At 44.4% G+C, this 19,332-nt stretch overlaps 1 protein-coding gene across 7 annotated transcripts in view; it reads left to right on the top strand.

Annotated features, from left to right (window-relative positions):
* Positions 1-19,332, top strand: part of mef2aa (myocyte enhancer factor 2aa) — a 58,977-nt gene that overhangs the window by 3,775 nt on the left and 35,870 nt on the right. For all 7 annotated transcript variants that reach the window (XM_084671442.1, XM_084671435.1, XM_084671441.1 and 4 more), the window contains exons 2-3: positions 157-281; positions 15,988-16,200. In XM_084671442.1, coding sequence (XP_084527568.1) covers positions 16,147-16,200 — 54 coding nt within the window. In that variant the 5' untranslated portion in view covers positions 157-281; positions 15,988-16,146. The remainder of the gene's footprint in view (positions 1-156; positions 282-15,987; positions 16,201-19,332) is intronic.

Here is a 19,332-nt window from a genome sequence, read left to right as displayed (position 1 = left end):
CAGCTCCTCTCCCTCCGATGAAGAGGAGAAATGTGAAGTGTGTGGGCGAGTCTGATCTGCAATTAACACTGGTTGTCAGAAGGAGAATGCTGGCGTTTACAACGCGCCTCTGAATCACTGTGCGAAACACTTTCTTCTCTCCTCTCCCCCTCCTAGGCCATTTTATCCCAAGGAGGAGAAAGCAGCAAGAAGATTACACCAAGGAAAAACTGAAAGAGAGGAAAAGAAGGAGACAGGAGCTGGATATTCTTGGTCCAAGAAAGAACATATTTGATAGCTGGGTGAGCTGAATGCACTTTTCTCTATACACTATAATACGTTTTTTAGAATATATATATAAACACATTTGTAAAATCACAATTTCACATTTTGTTTAAAGAGCCGTCCCCAAGTCCCGTCTGCATTGATGTGTGTATAGATAATGAGATATACCCTGTAATGTGTTATGCGTGCTTCTCACAGTTTTTAAAAATGTATCTTAAAATCTAAATTGAACAAGTGGTTAAGTGTCTGGCTGTGCTGTGTGATCGTGTCAGCCAAACAGGGACCTTGGAAATCTCACCATGTTAAACCAGTATACTACTATGTTACAAATGCATGCAGGCTGAACTGGTCTATAATGTTGCTGGCTCATGAGGCAGAGCTTGAAAGAAAGATGTTCTAGAGGTAGTAAAAGTATCACATCAATGGTGGGATCCAGTCATGATCAAACATAAACCGAAGGAAATCAAGTGCGCATTAGCATAATTGCCATGATATATATATTTCTTTTTTATCCAAGAACACATACAACTAAAAAAGGTCATTCAGTCCTCTTAACACCACAACATTAGCTTCTTGAAAATGAAACAAGGAGCTGAAGAAACATATTAAAGTTCCTCCTTCATTATGGTGTGATCGTACGTGACAAATTCTCTCTCATTCTGAGAGTTAGGTGTGAGGGCACTTTGGCGACGATGTTCAAGATGTCTCTGAGTAACAGAGAACCCACGCTGCTTCTCCACAGCGTCCGTCGAGGAACACTTCCCTGTCTCTTTTGTTACAAAAGCTTTTCCCGCATGTTCAGTTGGCAACATGATTCATTGTTTATCGGAGCCCCATCATCAAACTGGAGATTCCTGCGTTCTCCTGTGAGACCTGGAGGCAGGATGCAGAATCTTGAGCCCAGTAGATAATGTTTTAGCCCATGCTAGGCTGGTGTTTCCTGTAGGCCACTCTAATGGAAAGCAGCCTGCCTCCATGTTTTGGGCAGAGATAAAGTATGAAGGAAGTTCCTTTATCACAGAAAGAGCAAACCCTTGAACGTTATTTTTCATTAAAGTCCATCCAGTTCGGAGTTTCTCTCACACATGGCTGTTGGAAGAGTTTCCTATCCCAAAATGTGTGGTAGTCATAAAATCACAACCAGGTGAGACCTGAGATTCAAGCCCCAAACCTGACTGCTTCCTGTCTGACCACCTGACCACACCACCTCACATTTAATGCCCAAACAGGTTACTCAGGGATGTGAGTGATATGTTTGACAAACAAACAAAATCTTAATTTCAAATTTGTCAAAAAATATTTGCTACTTGTTCTTTTTTTAACTCCAATCGCACAAGACAGTGTCTGTGCTAGCAAGGAAATATGTGTCTGAGGAGGGTGCCAAATTAAACCGTGTATCGAGTTGTAAGGCTCCACAGTTATAACTTTATTAGGCAGTTTCTTAATGTCCTGTGATGATAACTTTCAAGCCATAGGTCTGGGGATTAACTCCAGGCCCTGGCACAGACACCAGACCACATGTACACTTTATAAATACTGTCTACAGCGCTGCGGTTTCAAAGTGAATATTTAGCGAATCACATTTAAACATTTAGTTACAGTGTTCTTTTTGTTGGCATGCTCAAATATATGATTACTAAGCATGAACATGTCAGTCGGAATTAGAACTAGGAAAGTCAGTGTCTGTGTGTGAAGGGACAGAGTTCATTAACACTCAACCAGTCAGAAGTGAACACCCCGGTTTTTCAGTGCAGGACATGTCGCCCACTTTATTTGCAATACCCGTCACTTCACTTTGCTAAGTCGAGTCGTCCAGTTGACAGTAGCATTGACCTACATGTAGATATCGATATCACACAATATGTTTTCAATTCTATTCACCAAAGGTGTGTGTACAGTACAACTCAGGCACTGTCTCTATGTGAGACAGCCGAGTGCTGACCTTTCAACTGTCCCGCCCTTGGCTGTGACCTCTGGTGTTAAGCCAACACATACGGCCCACTCAGCACATGTGTTGCTGAGCAGGCCAGGCCAGAGCGGCTTAAGGACCCACAGCCTCCCTCCCCCTGTCTGCTCTTCTCTGCCCTTTCCGAGCCAGCCCTCCCTGTGTGGAGCTATCCCCCCCCCTACACACACACACACACACCCCTCGCCACTCCCTCAACCCACCCCCACCCTGGCCATACTGGAGAATCAGCTGTAAGATCCTTGAGCAAGGTACCAGCCTGAATCTGTAATCCTCTTTTCACCACTTTGATCCTCCACTCCTTGTCCCTCTCCACTGTCCCCAAGTGGCCTGTACACGGTTAACACGGGTGCCCTGTGAAGCAGTGACTCATTACTCAGTGTTAACATAAATAATTCAAGCTAAAGTTTGAAAACAAAGAAGACAGGTGTGGCAGCTACAAGTGTGGCTTCTGAGGTGAATGTGCCTGTGAGTGTGGCAATGCAGAGTTGTCGGTGAGAGACAAACGTTACAATTTGACACCTTTCAACTCCCTCATACTTAATTTTGTTTGGTTATTAATGTGGTTATCTATGTGATCGCATTTCTTTCTTGCTCTAGAAGTAGATAACCCAAAGAATCACTTGTTTGTGGTTGTGTTCTTGTTGTTTAGAAAGTGAAGGGGTTAAGGTGACACGAACATGAGTGTTCATTGAGAAAATAAGTGTTGGATTGCATGTAGTGGATTGTAATTTGTAGTACTGCACACACCACATTAATGCACACCTTTTTACACAAATGATTACTTGAATATGCCTTGAAGTTAAGGAAGACATCACTTTGCTGAGTTGCACTTCGACCGAATTTCAATGAGGCTGTGAAAAAAGACACAAATCAAAGGAATATATTAAAATGGAATTTAGCAGATCAAAAGATTTTGTGATTGTTAATGTGCACCGCAGTATTCCTTTTACAACACATCCAATACATATTAAAAAAGCATGAGAGGGCCAGGGGAGAACTCAGTTCTACATTGTAAGAATTAAGGTTTAAATACAGTGAATAAAATAGATTTTTTTCAAAAAACGAGTTGAATAGAAACCTTGTACGCATTGTATTGTTGGTTCAGGGTGTGCTTGTTTTGTCTCTGATTCCAGTAATGGCTCACTGTATGTGTTCATGCACAACAGACAACCTGGATCAGTGTGTGAAGTCATGACTGTGAGGTGACATTTGGTTGGAAAATAGTCAATTATCAAAAATCTAATATGACAATGTATGCTGGAGACGCGATGCAATCCTCTCCCACAGTCTAGCTCTCAGGAGTCTTCAGGCTCTGCTCACTGCGAACGGCCTCAGCGCTGTGGTAAGGATAGTTGCGTTGACGTCCAGTAGTCCCAACAGTGGGAAGCCCCGTGGCCCCAGCAGCAGGCTTTAGCAGGCTACAGCGTGGGCTGTAGGAAGGTGGCTCTGCCTGCCGGGTTTCCTGCCCTCCCCTCACCCCTCTGAAGCCAGACAGCTGGGGGGGATGTGGGGATGAGACACCCATTATTCTCAAGAATTCATCCCGTGTTTACTACCAGGAAAGGGAAGTGACGTAACGCCTTGCAGGAGTCTGGAGGCCGGTCCAGTCCACCGTAGGGTTCAGACAAAGGTCCAGGGTTCCAAACCTCCATTGTCGAGAGTCAGCTTCTGGGTTTTCTTCTTCCTCCTGATCAGCAGGGTGTGTTCATCTCACTGTGTGGTTTATCATACTGGGTTTATTACGTAGAGAAGGATGTGTGTTACATGATGCTTATCCATTAGGAGTTGTGTAGAGATGTGTTTTTGTTTGTGTGTGTGTTGGATGACCCAGAGCTCACTCCCAGATTTACTAAGATGTGTCTATCCTGTCTTGTGATTGTCAGTGATACACGCTACATTAAAGGAAGAGAAAGAGACAGAGAGAGAGAGAGGGAGTGAGAGAGAGAGCATTAAGAGAGACTTGACCCCTACCTTATGAGGAGAGGTAGAAGCTGAGGCAAGCAGGGAGATATCACTTTTACAGGCCATGACATCACCCCGGGCCCTGAGCAATCCTGGCAGTGTCCTGCCAGGGAAAACATTACACCACTCCCGTAGTAAAACTCAACACAGTTTCAAAATCACACTCCACTTCTGCAAGCAATTAGCACAGGTTATCGCCTGGTTTTATTAAAGTGATAAAACAATTAGAGCGTCTCGCAATGGGCCAAAACGAGCATTTCTGTTTCTGTAAGTCACCCAAACACTCGTGTTTTTGAATTGCTCTCCTAAACATTCTCATGTTCCCAGTAATATCTGGAGGCTGTGTTAGTGGAACTCCAGAGCCATGCTCTTATGTCGTACAAAACGACTGTCTGTGTGAGACTGTGCTGAGTCTGCCAGCTGTCCATGGTGTTCTCTGCCTCCCTGCCTCTCTGCCTCACTCTTGCATTCTTACACTCTCTGTTTCTCTCTCTGTTTTTCTCACTCACTCACTCACTCACTCACTCACTCACTCACCCTCACTCTTACTCTGCCCCTATGTCTCTCTCTTTCCTCACTCTTACTCTGCCTCTTTCTTTCTTTCTCTCTCTCTCTCTCTCTCTCTCTCTCTCTCTTTCTCTCTCTCTCTATATATATATATATTCCTCTTTCTCCCTTCCTGTTTCTGTCCACTCACCCTGTAAGCAAGGTGAGATGTGCTGCTGATCCAGATGAAATGCTTGACCAGATCTGTTAGTGTAAGTCAGCTGTGGACTGCGCTGGTACTGGGCCAGTGTCACACTCTCTGGTGCCTCTGCTAACCCCCCCCCCCCCCCCCCGGTCCCCTGTCACTGGCCCAGCTGCCAGCTCTGTTCAGAGCATGCATCGGGGGAGAAGCACTTCCCACCAGCAACTGGGCCTTAGTCAGGGCCACAGGCTATCAGCGAACAGTTGGGCTCAAAAGATTCCTGGAGAGGCAGGCAGGCAGGCAAACAGGGCCAGTGAATCTTTCCCTCCATCTCTTCATCTCTTTCGCTCTCTCTCTCGGTCTGCTTCCTCTTTTTATCGCTTCATCCATCTCTCGGTCCCCTCTCTGCATGTGCATGGTTGTATTGCCTCTAGTAGGAAGGTGTGGTACAGTCTGTGGTAAAACCAACACAGGATACTGTAGCTGCAGTCTCCAGGGATGGATTCATCTCGCTACAGAAAATCTATTTTGGTCTTTTTGAGACCAGTCATCAATACAGCATACAGTGTACACAAAAATGAAAGAAAACAAAATAGAGAATCAAATCGCTGCATAGCATAGCCTGTCTCATAGCATAGCCTATCTCAGTTATGAGTCACAAACGTTTGCACTGCTTAGATTGCATAAAGTTTTTATGTAATAGGACACTGTGGAATACAGGGTAAGTTAAGAGTTCAAGAGTGAAAGATAAAACAAACATTTATTCTTAGCCATTTCTTCCCAATTTTATTTCCCTATTAAAATATGGCCTGTTGGTCTTGAAGACTCCCACAATGCTGTTTAACAAGAAGGCCACATTGGCCCGGTATCTCGTACTGGCACCCTCTCCCTTTGTTTATTTAGTCAGATGTTCCTGCGGCTGATCAAAGGACACGTTAGAGAGAGAATCACATATCCAAGAGGAATCCAAATGTGTTATCTGTATACTCAGGGCATTCCAAAAGGCAATTGGAACGTACAAATGTTGTGCTGCCGAAACCCATTAATGCATGACGTCCCTAATATCCTTACGCTGTGGATTCCCCCGGGACTAGCATCTCGATTCATCTCCACTGTTTACCATTTCAGAGATGCTGTCTGTGTAACATCAAAAGGCTGCCACACTACTTAACACAGCTCTGGGGGGAGCCTGGGGGTTGGGGCGCGAGGGGGGTGTTGGTGGGGGGGCGTGGGCTCGCTCCCTTCTGAGTTGGCATGATTACCCCCCGTGATGAGTACCCTCTCTGATGATGGACAACCATCGCTAATAGACGTATCACACCACATCACACCAAAAGGGCACACAGCCCTCAAAGTATCACCTGAGCCACAGGGTGTGACTGAGTATGACCGTGTGTACAGTATACAGTATTCTAGGTAGTGAAGTTCAAAGAAGGGTTGCTTTTTTTGATAGGCGTTGAACATGGTCCTTCTTTTTATTATCTTTTTTTAATGATAGAAATACAGCTCAGTAGTAGTATAATGTAACTTGTATCGGTTGTGTGTATTATTTTACTTCTAGAAGGAAGGGAACTTGGTGAATAGTGACATTTAAAGAGCTCTTCCAGAGTGAATGTCAAAACCTAACTGACGCTTGATAGAAAATGGACTTCTGAGATTGACACACTGTCATAAAGAATTTTGGTGATTGCATGTTTAGTAGACCAGTTGTTTGCCCAAAGACAGAATATATCTGACCACTTATTGTTAATTTGAAGTGAGTTGTTAGCCACTAGACTGTCAATTCCATTTAGTAGTGGACGCCATATTTCAACTGATTAGAAGTAGTTTAGACAATTGGTGAAAAGGGAATGATGAATTATATCTGAAGAAATGTTTTATTAAATCAGAGAATCAAAAAGGCAATGCCCGCTCTCTTCAAAAATTGGAACATTCAGCATATTTATAGATTTTACCATCTGCATATTGTTTTATGAGACTTAATTCATCACTCGGTTGCATAAAAGAATTTATCATAATTTTCCTTCATACAATATGTTTGAGTTTTTTTCCTACGACAGCCAACGAGGGATTTACCTTGAACATGAGGGTGGCTCTTTCCCATGAAATAGATCTAACTGTTAGGATAGGGTCATCTCTTTATCCTTGAGAAACTGAGAATCCATTCATCGGCTGGGCTAAAAAACCTGACTGACGCAAATGGATCATTGGGAATTGAAGTGTCCCAGCAGTAATTATGTTACAACACTGGTACGACACACGACCACAGAAAGGGGGAGATACTCTTCCTCCACCTAAAGGTTTTTAGATCTGTTTCCTCTCTAGATTTCCCTATAGTTAACACACTCTCTCTTTTTCACCCACTCTTTCTCTCTTTCTCTCCCTCACTCTTTGTCTCTGTGTTCCTTCCAATCTCTTTTTGTTCTCTGTCTGTCTCTCACACAGACTTGCATGTTCCTACACAAACAACAGCAGAAGCAAAATCTGTTTTGACAATGTGCATCCAAGCTTTGTCAAACAACATTTTGTGCTCAACAATATGCCTGTAGTAAACACAGTTTGTGTACCACACAACAGTGTTGAGTGGGACTGCCTGTCATGGGGTAAGGGCTTCATTACATAGTTCTTCAACATTTCGCATACTACCCAACGGATTTCCTCCTCTCAGTGTGCCTTTACACCATAGGGAATTGTCTGTCTTGTTATTTTTTTTTGTTTTCTGGAATTCAATATGGTTATAAGTCAGTCAAAAAGAGAAGCAATATTAAAGTCACGTCAATGACTTTTTCTCATGGCCCCCAAGGCGTTCAGTCAAAGTCACCTTGCATAGTCCTCTCATCCCCTGACAGTCGTGTGAGGGAGAGTGAGGGTGTCTGTCTATTGGTGTTGAGTTTCACTCTCGCTGTCTACCATCCTAAGGTTATTTGTTTCTGTACGCCATACTGTACCTTCGTACCACAGTAAATGTAAATGTATATTGTATATTGTGTTAGGTCTGAAAGTTAGCTGTCTGTCTTGCGAAGAAATCAGTTTTTGCATTCATCTGAATCTACTAGTTTATTGGTTGGATGTCGTTACATGACCTTCAGCCATTGGCTTAGAGAGTTGCCGGACAAGAACTGCATCCTGGTGTGTGTGAGTGTGTGTGTGTGTGTGTGTGGGGGGGGGTTATCCCCTATGATGTCATTGGAGAGGTGATAAGTAGCTCTCTGTCTTGGCGCCCCTCTCTGAAGTCCCGGCCCCCAGCACACCCTAGCTAGCTGACAGGATGGATGATTGTTTGAACTTGCATTGATCTAACATGGGATTGCAGCTGGGTCAGGGGAGAGTTGGAGCGAGGTAGCAGTCATCATCAGGACAGATGAAGCTCTCACTGCCTGGCTGTCTGGTCTGCATCCTCAACCCTCACAGGGACGTCTGGGACATATCCCCACAGGCCTCTGTCATCTACCACAGTAACGACCATCAGCACATACGTGGTGTTAGGGATGGGATCGCTGCGAAGGCTTAAGGTCTTTTGTCCTCTGTATTTGGGAGGATTGAGATGAATGATCAAGCTAAGTCAACGTTGGAGAAATGTGCGTGTGGAAGCCATTACAAGCTAAAGCGTGTAACACTTGAGGCTATGGCTGTGTCCCAGTAGATTAAAGCTCCTGGTATGTTAGAAATAGTAGGGGGTGATGTTTTTATTTGATATTTTGTGGTGAGTCACTGTCCTAGGCTTGTTGTACTCTGAGTTGTCTATGACAGGACTAGAGTCATTTTCCAATAAAGCTAAAGCAGACTGTAATGCTGGCCCATATTTTAGTGTTACACTCTCATTTTCTTACCTGGTTTGATAACAATGATTCAAATTGGTTTAAGCACCTTCATTATTGTATTTTAACTACTGATGTTTTTTGGTTTTTACATAAAAATGCTTTCTGATCTCAGTATATCTGAATATACAGTAGATATCTGCATCTAAATGCATCCAGGGCTCGACATTAACTTTTTGAGGCACTGGACAATTACATTTACGTTTCACTTGTCCCTGCACAAAAGTCACTTGTTCGGGTAAAGATTTAACAAGCAAGAATTAGGAACATTTGGATCGGTTAAATGTACGTAGGTAAATACCAGCTAATATTCAACTGTAAAGTAGGCTATACACCTTTAACAGGGCTGCCAACTCTCACGCATTGGTCGTAAGACACACGCATTTCAACCAATTCACACGCTCTCACGCCAAACCTTGTATTTCTCAGGCAAAGCCAACCAAGTAGTCCTGCTTACGTTGTAAACAGTAATGGACGAGGCGCAGGCACACGGAGTGAAAGAACATAGACGCGCGAACACCCATGAAAGCTCGTCTCGGGGCTATTCATCTTATTTTAGATACAGTATAAGTCTAGCTAGCTTGCAAATACTGAGGATAGCCTAGCGAAGTAGAGTTACCCTTACCCTTAAGAGTATAGGACTTCAAAATGTATGTATTAATACTTATGAATTGGAGTATTAATGGAAAAAACGAAAATGCTACTTGAGAAATAAGCCAACAGAAGAGTTGCATTATGCATTTGAAGATTATAATGTCAAACTGAGTGAAGAACAAAATAACGATGTGAAAAGATGAAGATAGCGTGGCTCATTGGCTGGTCAATTCCCATGATGTAAAGCGTTAAATAGTGTTAAAATGTGCTGATAAGTTTGCCGTTTGTTCAAAATACAAATGTAACTTCATGAATTTCAAATTTTTTATGTGTCAGTTTAGAATGTAGTGTTCTGTTGCGTGGTAATTGTCATTGTTGTGCTGGTTTAACATTGTAATAATGAGTTAAATGACTGTTACATTTGATAAGAAGAGCTGGATTCCTGCGATGTTGATGCAAACGCTGTAAATAGCTTATTTTAGTCAAGAATCTGCAGTGTCACTTGACAAGGGGCCCCATTCTCGTCAAGTGACGCAAGATCAGCGGCATTTGAGGGGGCCTCTAAACATTTAAATATATTAGTAAATCATAGTAAGTGGACATTTTTAAGTTTACTTCTTGAAGTACTTACATTAATTGAAAGAACACTTGAGTATTGCAAAGTAAAGTGCACTACACAGGTTACTTTACAGTATTCCAAAGTATACTTTGAGGTACTTTAGGAAGTATACTTCATAAACTAAAAGTGCACTACTTAGGCTACTGTACAGTATTCAAAAGTAAACTTCAAATACACTATAAGTTTACTTTAAAGTGTACTGAATGACCTAAAAAGTGGGCCAATTCAGTTTACTTAGTACAAAAATAGTATATAAATAAGTACACTGCTAGTATACTTTAAGTACCATGATAATAGTATACTTTTTTATACTAAGTATACTTACAAAATAAACTTTAAGTATACTTCTTTTTTGTAATGGTAGCCAATGTCGTAAGCGATGCTAGCTAACGTTAGTTTGCTAGCTGTAGAACATTTCACTGGGTCTTGCAACACTGCTTGATTTACTGGAATTATTATGAAATATTATGTTTGACTAGCCATATGCCTACTTGAGCAAGTTGCAGTATTTCAAAGCCCTGATAGTGTAACTTAGACTACACAGTAAATAATTCCTCTTTCAGTAATAAGCCTCCGTTCAAGTGTTGAGCATCAAATTAGCTGGTCTGTAGAGATCTTGGAACAAAGCCACTTTTTTTGTGTTTTGCTAATGCAGAATCGGTCAATAAAATCGGTAAAATATAATCGTGAAGTAACATGGCATTTTGTTTGAGTTTTAACTTGTCCAGCGGGCCAAGTACTTTTCTCTTCCACTTGCCCTACAAAAAAATCCACTTGTCCCGGACAAGCGGACAAGCCTTAATGTCAAGCCCTGGCATCCATTTAAAACTTGAATAACTGTGCATACATCAATACATAATAATTGTACACTACAGTGCATCCCTTAAATGTTTATGTTACACTGTACAGTATGTGATTATTCCAGAACAATGTCACACGTGGCTCACACAGTAAGCACAATAGCTTCCAATGCTGTATTCATGCTTTGTAAGTCAGTGTGTTCTGATAATGCCAGCCTAAGCAATGAAAGTGAATGTACTGTGGCAGTCAAGGTGTCGCGCTACTGAAGCTCTGCTCCAGCTCAAAGCCTCTTTTTCACTCATTTCTGTTCACACATCCTTTCGGTAGATCTTATTAATTATATCTCATTAGTTGCCTTGGAAACAGAGGTGAAGAAATGTGGAGAGGGATGGAAAGAGATATATATATAAAGATATATATATATATATAGACAGATATATATATATATATATATATATATATATATATATATATATAGAGAGAGAGAGAGAGAGAGAGAGAGAGAGAGAGAGAGAGAGAGAGAGAGAGAGAGAGAGAGAGAGAGAGAGAGAGAGAGAGAGAGAGAGAGAGAGAGAAAATGGGAAAAGAGAGCTGGTACGGAGAAACTGGTTTGTTAAAGGATCAGCAATGTGTCAGATTAGCATCAGGAGACATTAACACTAGTGATGCTGCCGGCCTGCCTGCCTGCCCGCTTGGCTGACTGTCTGGCTGACTGTCTGGCAGGATCCTCCGTCTCCCTGCTGGAGTGGGAGATAAGCATGCTCTCACAAAGAAAAGTGTTAGAGCGCGAGAGGCTGGCTTGCCTCCACTTCCCAACCCAGGCCTGCAGGCCCTTTTACAGGTGACGAAGGAAAAGAGGGGAAGAACAAAGTGATTTGTGTCTTCATTTCATAATGCACTTCTGTCAGGCTCCCATTGAAATGCAACAGCAACATAAGGGCTTTACTTTGCTGGATTTCTCCCTTCCTCTTCAACTCTGACTAGCTGGAAGTGGAACTGAGCCATAAACTAGCACTGTGAATAATGCAGTGACAAATAAACTTGATTTGTATCGCTAATCTTGCATTTTTTTTTAACTCAAATTGCTATAAGTATATATGTTTTTGTGCAAAGAAAGCATAGCCTGTCCAATCAGTAGATTAGTGCTCATTTACTTGGTTGTTTATTTAATCGTAATGGAGTAGTGATTCATCATTATGTAACTCAGGAAATGTTTCAAGTCATTATGAGCCATGGTCAAAACAAGCTAGGCCCTACATTCTAATAGCATAGAAAGTGTTTGAGTGCGTTACTGCGGTACTGTAGCCTAAACACACCCAGCCTGCATGATGAGCTTTACTGTAAAGCACCCAGTTAGAATCAGGCTGATGGAGGCCTGTTGTTATTTAGTCTCAGTGTTGACATAAAGGAGGTAACATGGAGAGGGATCAGAGAGGAAGGAGGTGCCAGAGGCGCCCGGGCCCCCCTCACCCACTTACCTCCCTCTCCTCCCGCCCTCCCTCTGACTTCCCTGCCCGGGTCATTTACAAGGGGCTGGAATAACAGGAAGCGGAGGCGCAGGAAGTTGAGTCTTGTCTGCCCACGGCCCTGTGGTTGGACGCAGGAAGCTATACTGTCATGGCTACGCTGAGGACTTTGGCTGCTGTCCACCACCAGAAAGGACGTGTGGGAGTGGAGACAACTTCCCCACTGTACTTCATGGTGAACCCTCAAAGCAATGTACAACAGTAACATGCTATACCGTTCTACGGGAAGCCCTGGCCTCATAGAAGTTGCATCAAGCCAACCTGACGGGTATTATGTTATGTGGGACAACAGATGGGAATGTAAGGATCAGTCATGCTACACGGCGGTGTGCGTACGTGCACAGCTTACCCAGGCTTACAAGCAGAGGGGAGGAGGATGTGCGGTGTTCAGTAATTACAGTGGGAGTTGAGCATGTTTTATTGAGTGTGAAAGGGCCGACCCCGACACCAAGCCGCCCAGAGCTGTCTCCCAGAGGGCAGAAGAAGGAGGCGGAGGAGGAGGAGGAGGAAGAAGAGGAGGAGGAAGCACAGAGAGGGAAAGAGAGAGAGCCTGTACCTCTGGACTCCCCTCTCTGGACATGACTCACACATAGATTCAGTCAAAAATCACTCTCCTTTGTAAGATTTTTAAAAAGTGGATACTACACAGTGACTCACTTAGACTGTGACCAAGGCTTCTGTCAGGGGCATGGTTGCATCTGCTCTTTCTATGGGACATGTAGTATTGATTTTCCTGTCATGCTGATGTGGTCTCTCTTATAGAGACATATTCCCCATGTATTGATCGTTGCGGTACAAATGTTTTGTAAGCACCTTTCAGAAGTGCTGGACTGGTTTTAATCAAAGACAAAGTAGACCAGTTGTACTGTATCAAGGTCCTCTGAAAAGGACACTGCTGGATTGTGGAGGGTATTCTCTTAATGCTTGGATACATTAAAGAGACGTCATTCAGTATATTCAGATGGTCCTCAGGTCATAGAAAAAAAAGAAGGAAAATCCCCTCACATACACAGAGGTGGGTGTTCACAAAGCATCAGTAGTGAGATCACCATATCCGTTTGTTCCAAGCCCCACAGAGCAAACCCAAAATCCTCATGTAATTAACATTACTAAACAATAGGTCAATGCTTGGTGAAACCTCAGTCACAAGAACTCAAACCAACAAACGAGAGAGAGAGATGAGTGTTGATATAACTTGGTTGACCAAGAACCTACTCTCGTTTGGGTTACCGTGCTCCCCTGCAGTTGGCCTTGTTGGTAGCCTTGCTTCTGGCCCTGCTGGCCTGGTTCCCAGGGCCCATGGGCTGCAGCAATCCAGAGGGGGTTTCGGGCCAAATCCCAATACTCTCCCTTACCCCTTCCCCTTAGTTTTGCGCATTCCCGTGAGAGCTAGTGTCCCGATACTCTTTTGGAGCTAGGGGTAGGGCTAAGACTAAGGGGTAAAACCAAGTAAGATCGGAGGCTTACTTGAAACCTAGGGCTATGTGAATCCTGCGCGACTGGCAACAATGGCGGCCAGATCATCCAGAGAGTCCGATAAATGTGATATTTTCGTCTTAATTAATTGATTAAAAAATGATGACAGTCTTGTTTTGTGTTATACACAGTCCTGAACATATATATTTGCAACCATTTTCCAAATCGAAACGTTTCTAAAGATTGCCAGTTTGGTACGCTAATGCTACAGTGTTGAATTGCACAACAGTCCCGCATTTCTTTGATTAGCATGTCTACAGTTTTAAGTAAACTCCATTAGCAGCGAATTTCATTTAATAACAGTGCATAACACTACTTGCTTTGGAGATATCAATATGTGCTATACGACGTACCTGTAACCAAGTGGGGTCCCATTTCCTAGGGCTATGTAGCCCTTACCCCTTACTTTCGAGGGCCAAGGGCTAGGGGTAAATTAAGGGGAAGGGGTAAGGGGTAAGGGGGTGTATTGGGATTCGGCCTTAGACTCCCGTCACCCGAGAAGATTAGGGGGAAACATGGAGCTCTGGAGATGTAGATGTCGTTTACCTCTCCATCATTGAAACCTGAATGCTGCGTTCAAGAGCAGTAACACATCCCTGCAGGAGTCCGACTTCTAATTCAGTCTGGACAATGTCCTTATTCATAATCCTTGTAAGACAGTTGTGTTGGCAGTTACTAGTAAGAAATTGTGTTTATGATGTAACATCTTGCACAGCACACAATCTCCATGTGGCTTTATAGATGAATAATACAATATCAACAGTTTTAATGTAGCTATTGTTGATCCAGAGAACTTGAGAGAGTTGTCTAAATTCAACAAAAGACCAGACTGGATTGAGGTCAGCAAAGGGAGCATATAAAGGAAACCGATTTTGGTCAACTTCTTTTCAAGTCTGTCACTAATTCTAACAGGCACACCTGGAGTCTGAGGGACCTCAGCTTGTCATTTCAGATTTCTGTAACATAAATGCCATGACATGGGGAATTACGCTTCTGGAGAAGACCATGTCTTAGACCGTTTTGACAGCTCCTTCCTCTATTTACACAGACCACTGCGATATGTGTGATTTATTGACTTGTGCAGCCCAGCGCTAAAACCAGACAACTGTTTTCCAGACTGACAAACATACTCATACTCGCAAGTAAAGAAAAAAGTGTCAGTATGAGTATTTGGAAATGGTGAATGAGCGACAACGTTCTCATTTTCATCAGGGTGTTATGATGTGGTTTAAGGGAAATTCTCCATGGGGGTTAGTGTGGTTACTTTCCTACCGTGCGTGGGTTGAGATGGCTTAGCCGAATGCAGTCAAGTTTGCCTACAGTGTATGTTACATTCAGACAGCCAGACACTGTAATACCGGTGTCTCTAACCCACAAATGACTGCTTGCCAATGGAACTGTCCATTTTGTCATTTCTCCTCTGGGCGTATACACCTTTATCTCGTACTGTAGGCCTATCATAAACCGTTGTCAAGGATGCTGACTGTATGTATAGGCCTGCAGTGAACACCGAGAGGTTAACCTCAACTGGAGTTTGTGCTCTGAGGAGAAAAGTAGTGAATAGACATTTTCTATTTACTTGTGTATTTGTGTCCATGTGTCAGTGATGGATGTTCATTCAGGGAGAGGGCAATAGCTCTTCCCAGTAGATGAGCGGTGACAGGGCAGGGGCAGGGCAGAGGCCTCCAGGGGTGTCTGCGGGGTATGAATGTGATGCCAGTTTGCAGTGTTCCTCACGTGGACGTAACCTTTCCTTCCACCTCTGAGGACTTTACCTTATGTCAACCTGAGATCGTGCTCTTCTAATCATCTTAGCAGCAAAGCCGGCAGTGGCATTGGGTCAGACCAGGTGGAAGAAAGCTTGCTCTGCCTCCACAGGCTTGTAAAACAGTTTGCCGCTTCCTTGTAACTCGGGCCGGCCACCTTTTGGTTTGAGCAACGCTTCCTATCCCTTGCGGAGAACAACCATGAATTACTAAGCCTGCATCAAAGACCCTTCGTTTGTGGCTAGCTACGGATGTGAGGGCTTGTGTCAGTGTCTCTAATGCAGTGAATGCGCAGATGGAGAGTCACCACATAAGGAGTCACCACATTGCCCTTGTGTTCTTGCTAGTCGTGTCAGGAAATGGAACATAGAGTGCGACCAGCCCCCCCTCCACACATGTGCTGGGTGTGAGGGGGGTTAAGGACGCATCTCTGAGTGTTGTGTTGTTAACTGTGCTGCGTCTCTCTCTTCCCTTCTCTCTCTCGCTCTGTCTCTCCCTTTGCAGACTACGGTGTGGTCACGACGTTGACGTTGCAGACGTTGAGAGAAGAGAGAAGAGAGAGAGAGAGAGTGCTGTACAATGTACTAGGAGAGCGAAGGGAGACCAGCTTTGTCGTTTTTCTGATATTCCCGAGGTGTCAGAGAGAGCAGAAAGGACGCAGTCATGGGACGGAAGAAAATCCAGATAACCAGGATCATGGACGAGAGGAACAGACAGGTCAGTGTCACGGGATCACCTCAGCACAAACATTCTCCACACGCTCCCTTGGGGACACACAAGCACTCCCATCAGTCTAAGTGAGGCTTCGCTCTCTCTCAGCCCGGCCCAGCTGTGACAAGCCAACTCAAGCACCCTCTCACTAGAAGCCCAGTTCTTATGTTGGCATAGCCATTCAGTTTGAGGTAACACTGTTTGCCAGCGTGAATGGCTGCCATGAGGACTATCAGTTCAGTAAAAAAAAAAACTCATTATTTTTAATGGATATTCCTCACAGAAAGTACATTTTGATGAAAGCTTGGATGAACAGGCTTAGTGAAAATGATATTTATTCCTAGATTGATTCTTTGTATGGAGTAAAAATACAAATAAATGATAGCACAAACATGTTTTCATGAACAGTATTATTGTGTACTGTGTACTGGTCATTTTGTACTAGTTGATGAGGATTTAGAGTGCTGGTTATAAGCCTTCATTTTACAGTGGATACATGCGCTATTACATTTTCTGTAGAATGGAATGGAATCACGCAAAAAGAACATTGTGTTTTTGTGATTAGAGATCCCGTCTGGATGGAGTCATGACTGAGATAAAAATGGAGGCTGCCTTGTGGGTAATTCATACAAGGACCGTAAGGATCGAGATAAACGATCCTCGTCTGAACTCCTCACCAGAGAAACAGTGTGCGTGACACATTTTCGTCAGTGCAGCCATACTGTCCTGTCAGGCATTCTTTACCCCATCGCCACCCTGCAATTTCAGCCTGAGAAGTTGATGAGGAGGCAGGAGCAGGCTCGGCTGAGGAGCAAAGCGGAGCTTCGAGGGCCTCCCAGCGTGGGAGGGAGCGTGGGGGCGAGCGGGCATCAGCGGGGCTGCTTGCGGCCGCTCCCCACCGCTGGGTCTGTCTGCAGGCCTAGCGGGGCCCCTCGCTCCAGCTCCAGCCCCCAGCCCAGCCCCAGGCCAGCTCCGTGCGGTTGCAGCTGCTCGGTAGTAATTAAGAGCAGGCAGCGCAGGCCCACACCACAGCACCATCTCATTAGCAGGGTGGGTCAGGAGCACACAGTTCTCCCTTCTCTCTCCCCTCAGTCTGCCCTGCCGTTGCCCAGGCTGGCCGCAGAGAGAGAGCGGCCTACAGCTCACCCTGGCTGCTCTCTCTAAATATAAACTCCTAAACACCGGTGCAGTACACTACGCTACTCCACAGGAGCCTTCCCTGTACAGCCTCCCGAGATGCAATGGAAGAATGCGATGTACTGTACTGAACGGTACATTTTTCGAAACACTTGGTTAAAAACCGTGAGTTTTTTTCATATAAATGCAGTGCCTTTGTGACAGAGCCCTTTACTAACTTTTTTTCTTCTCCATAGATTTGAGAAGACATCACTTTTAAGATTAAATCTCTAACAACTAATGATGTGCGACGCAATGTTCACTGGCTACCGTTTAGCTTTCGAAATCTCAATATTTTCCCCTACATTCCATCACTGAAAAATCTGTTTCAAAGAAATACCTGAGCTTGTCGGAGGCACCAAAAGGATGTATCGTATTCACACCCTCTCAAAAAATATCATTTGCACCTTACGTGCAGGAGAAACAACTTTTTCTGCCGTGCACACAGAAAGCTAATTGAGGTTGTGCTCGCCCTCCGGAGGGTGATAACATGAGACCTCCTGCCCCTCGCCCTCAGCTCCCCCCCCCTGTCTCTGACAGTTACTCTGTGGCTAGCAGTTCAGCCAAGTGAGAAACAAAAATCCACACGACGGGCCAATTATCAGCATAACACCTGGCAGTGGGTGGGATACAAATAGGAGGGCAGGGGGACAAGAAGGGAGGAGGGCGGCTGTAGGAGAGTAACGAGAGAGAGAGACATAGTTACTATCTGCATCGTGTTCCCCGACCTGTGACATCTTCGAGAGGCAGACAGGAAGTAACATCAAGTCAGGTTGTCTTGGAGGGCTTGATTGGCACACTGCTAACCTTTGAAATCTATGCCCGAATGTAGCCTGAGGGCGTAGAGAAGCAAGGATTGTTTTATCGAGAAGTGGAGCCATGGAGACAAAGACCCTGTTTAAAAAGAAAGCTCTCTCTTGTGTTCTCCGTCCATCAGATTGGAAATGTCACGCTCTCTCATCACAGGGAATGGTTATCAGTGGAACCCAGGCGTCGCCATTATGAGGCTTTAGCTGGCTCAGCACACTACCGCCAAATGAGAATAGGCCACTGTTCGTACACTGCTGTGAGGGCTTCTCAAATGAAGCTTCGGCGTGGAGAAGGGGTGTGTGTGCGCCCGCGCGCGCGCAAGTGCCTATGTGTGTGTAGCCTCCTTCCGTGAACCACAAAGCACGGTCTCATCTCTCTGGGGTGTGCCTTCAACCTAGGGGGAATGGCCATTAGCATGCGGGCGCCATTGTAGGGAGACAATTAGAATCTTTATCAGCCTGGCTTTGCCGTGAGCAATCCGTATTCATAGCGTTGAATTGAAAGAGGGCCTTAAGTGGGCTAATTAAATAGCGTGGTAGTACAGGAGGTAGCGTGGGGACAGTGGGGGCTTATAGCATCATCACTGGGAGAGCTCTGGATGGGCTGTTGACCTTTCAGGATTTACGGCAGAGAGTATGGCATGGGCCGGAGGTCTATAATTGCACTATCTATCACAACAAATGGATTAGCTTCCAGATACTGGGCAGGAGCCCAGACACCATTGCAGTGTTTAAAGTGGGCAAATTGTTTCATATTTCTTTCGGTTTCCTTTTTATCATCGTGCATATCTCTTCCCTATCAACACCTCTGCCAATGGCGCTGTTGTCATTCAAAGACAGGACAACGTTGTCTGGTTTGACACATAACATGGCATTTATATATGTCACCCAAAGCCACACTTGAGCCTGCTATGAGCCCTGTAAGAAACATGAAGGATCCAGCCCCAGCCTCAACTCCAGCCACAGCCCCACCAGCCACCACATCCATCCCTTCACCTAATGAAAGAATTGACTCATGCCTACAATAACCCCCCCAACACACACCTGCCCCATGAAAATAATTTGGCACAGTGTGACAAGCATCAGATCACAGGCTGTTCCTCATGGTAGAGTTGGTCTTGGCCACGTCCCTAGCCCCAAACGGCTGAGGCTC

Source organism: Hypomesus nipponensis, chromosome 14, assembly GCF_054491055.1.
Source record: "Hypomesus nipponensis isolate SF chromosome 14, ASM5449105v1, whole genome shotgun sequence".
Classification (NCBI taxonomy): Eukaryota; Metazoa; Chordata; class Actinopteri; order Osmeriformes; family Osmeridae; genus Hypomesus; species Hypomesus nipponensis.
The sequence above is the reverse complement of the archived record's forward strand: the minus strand, read 5'-3'. Positions and strand labels throughout refer to the sequence as shown.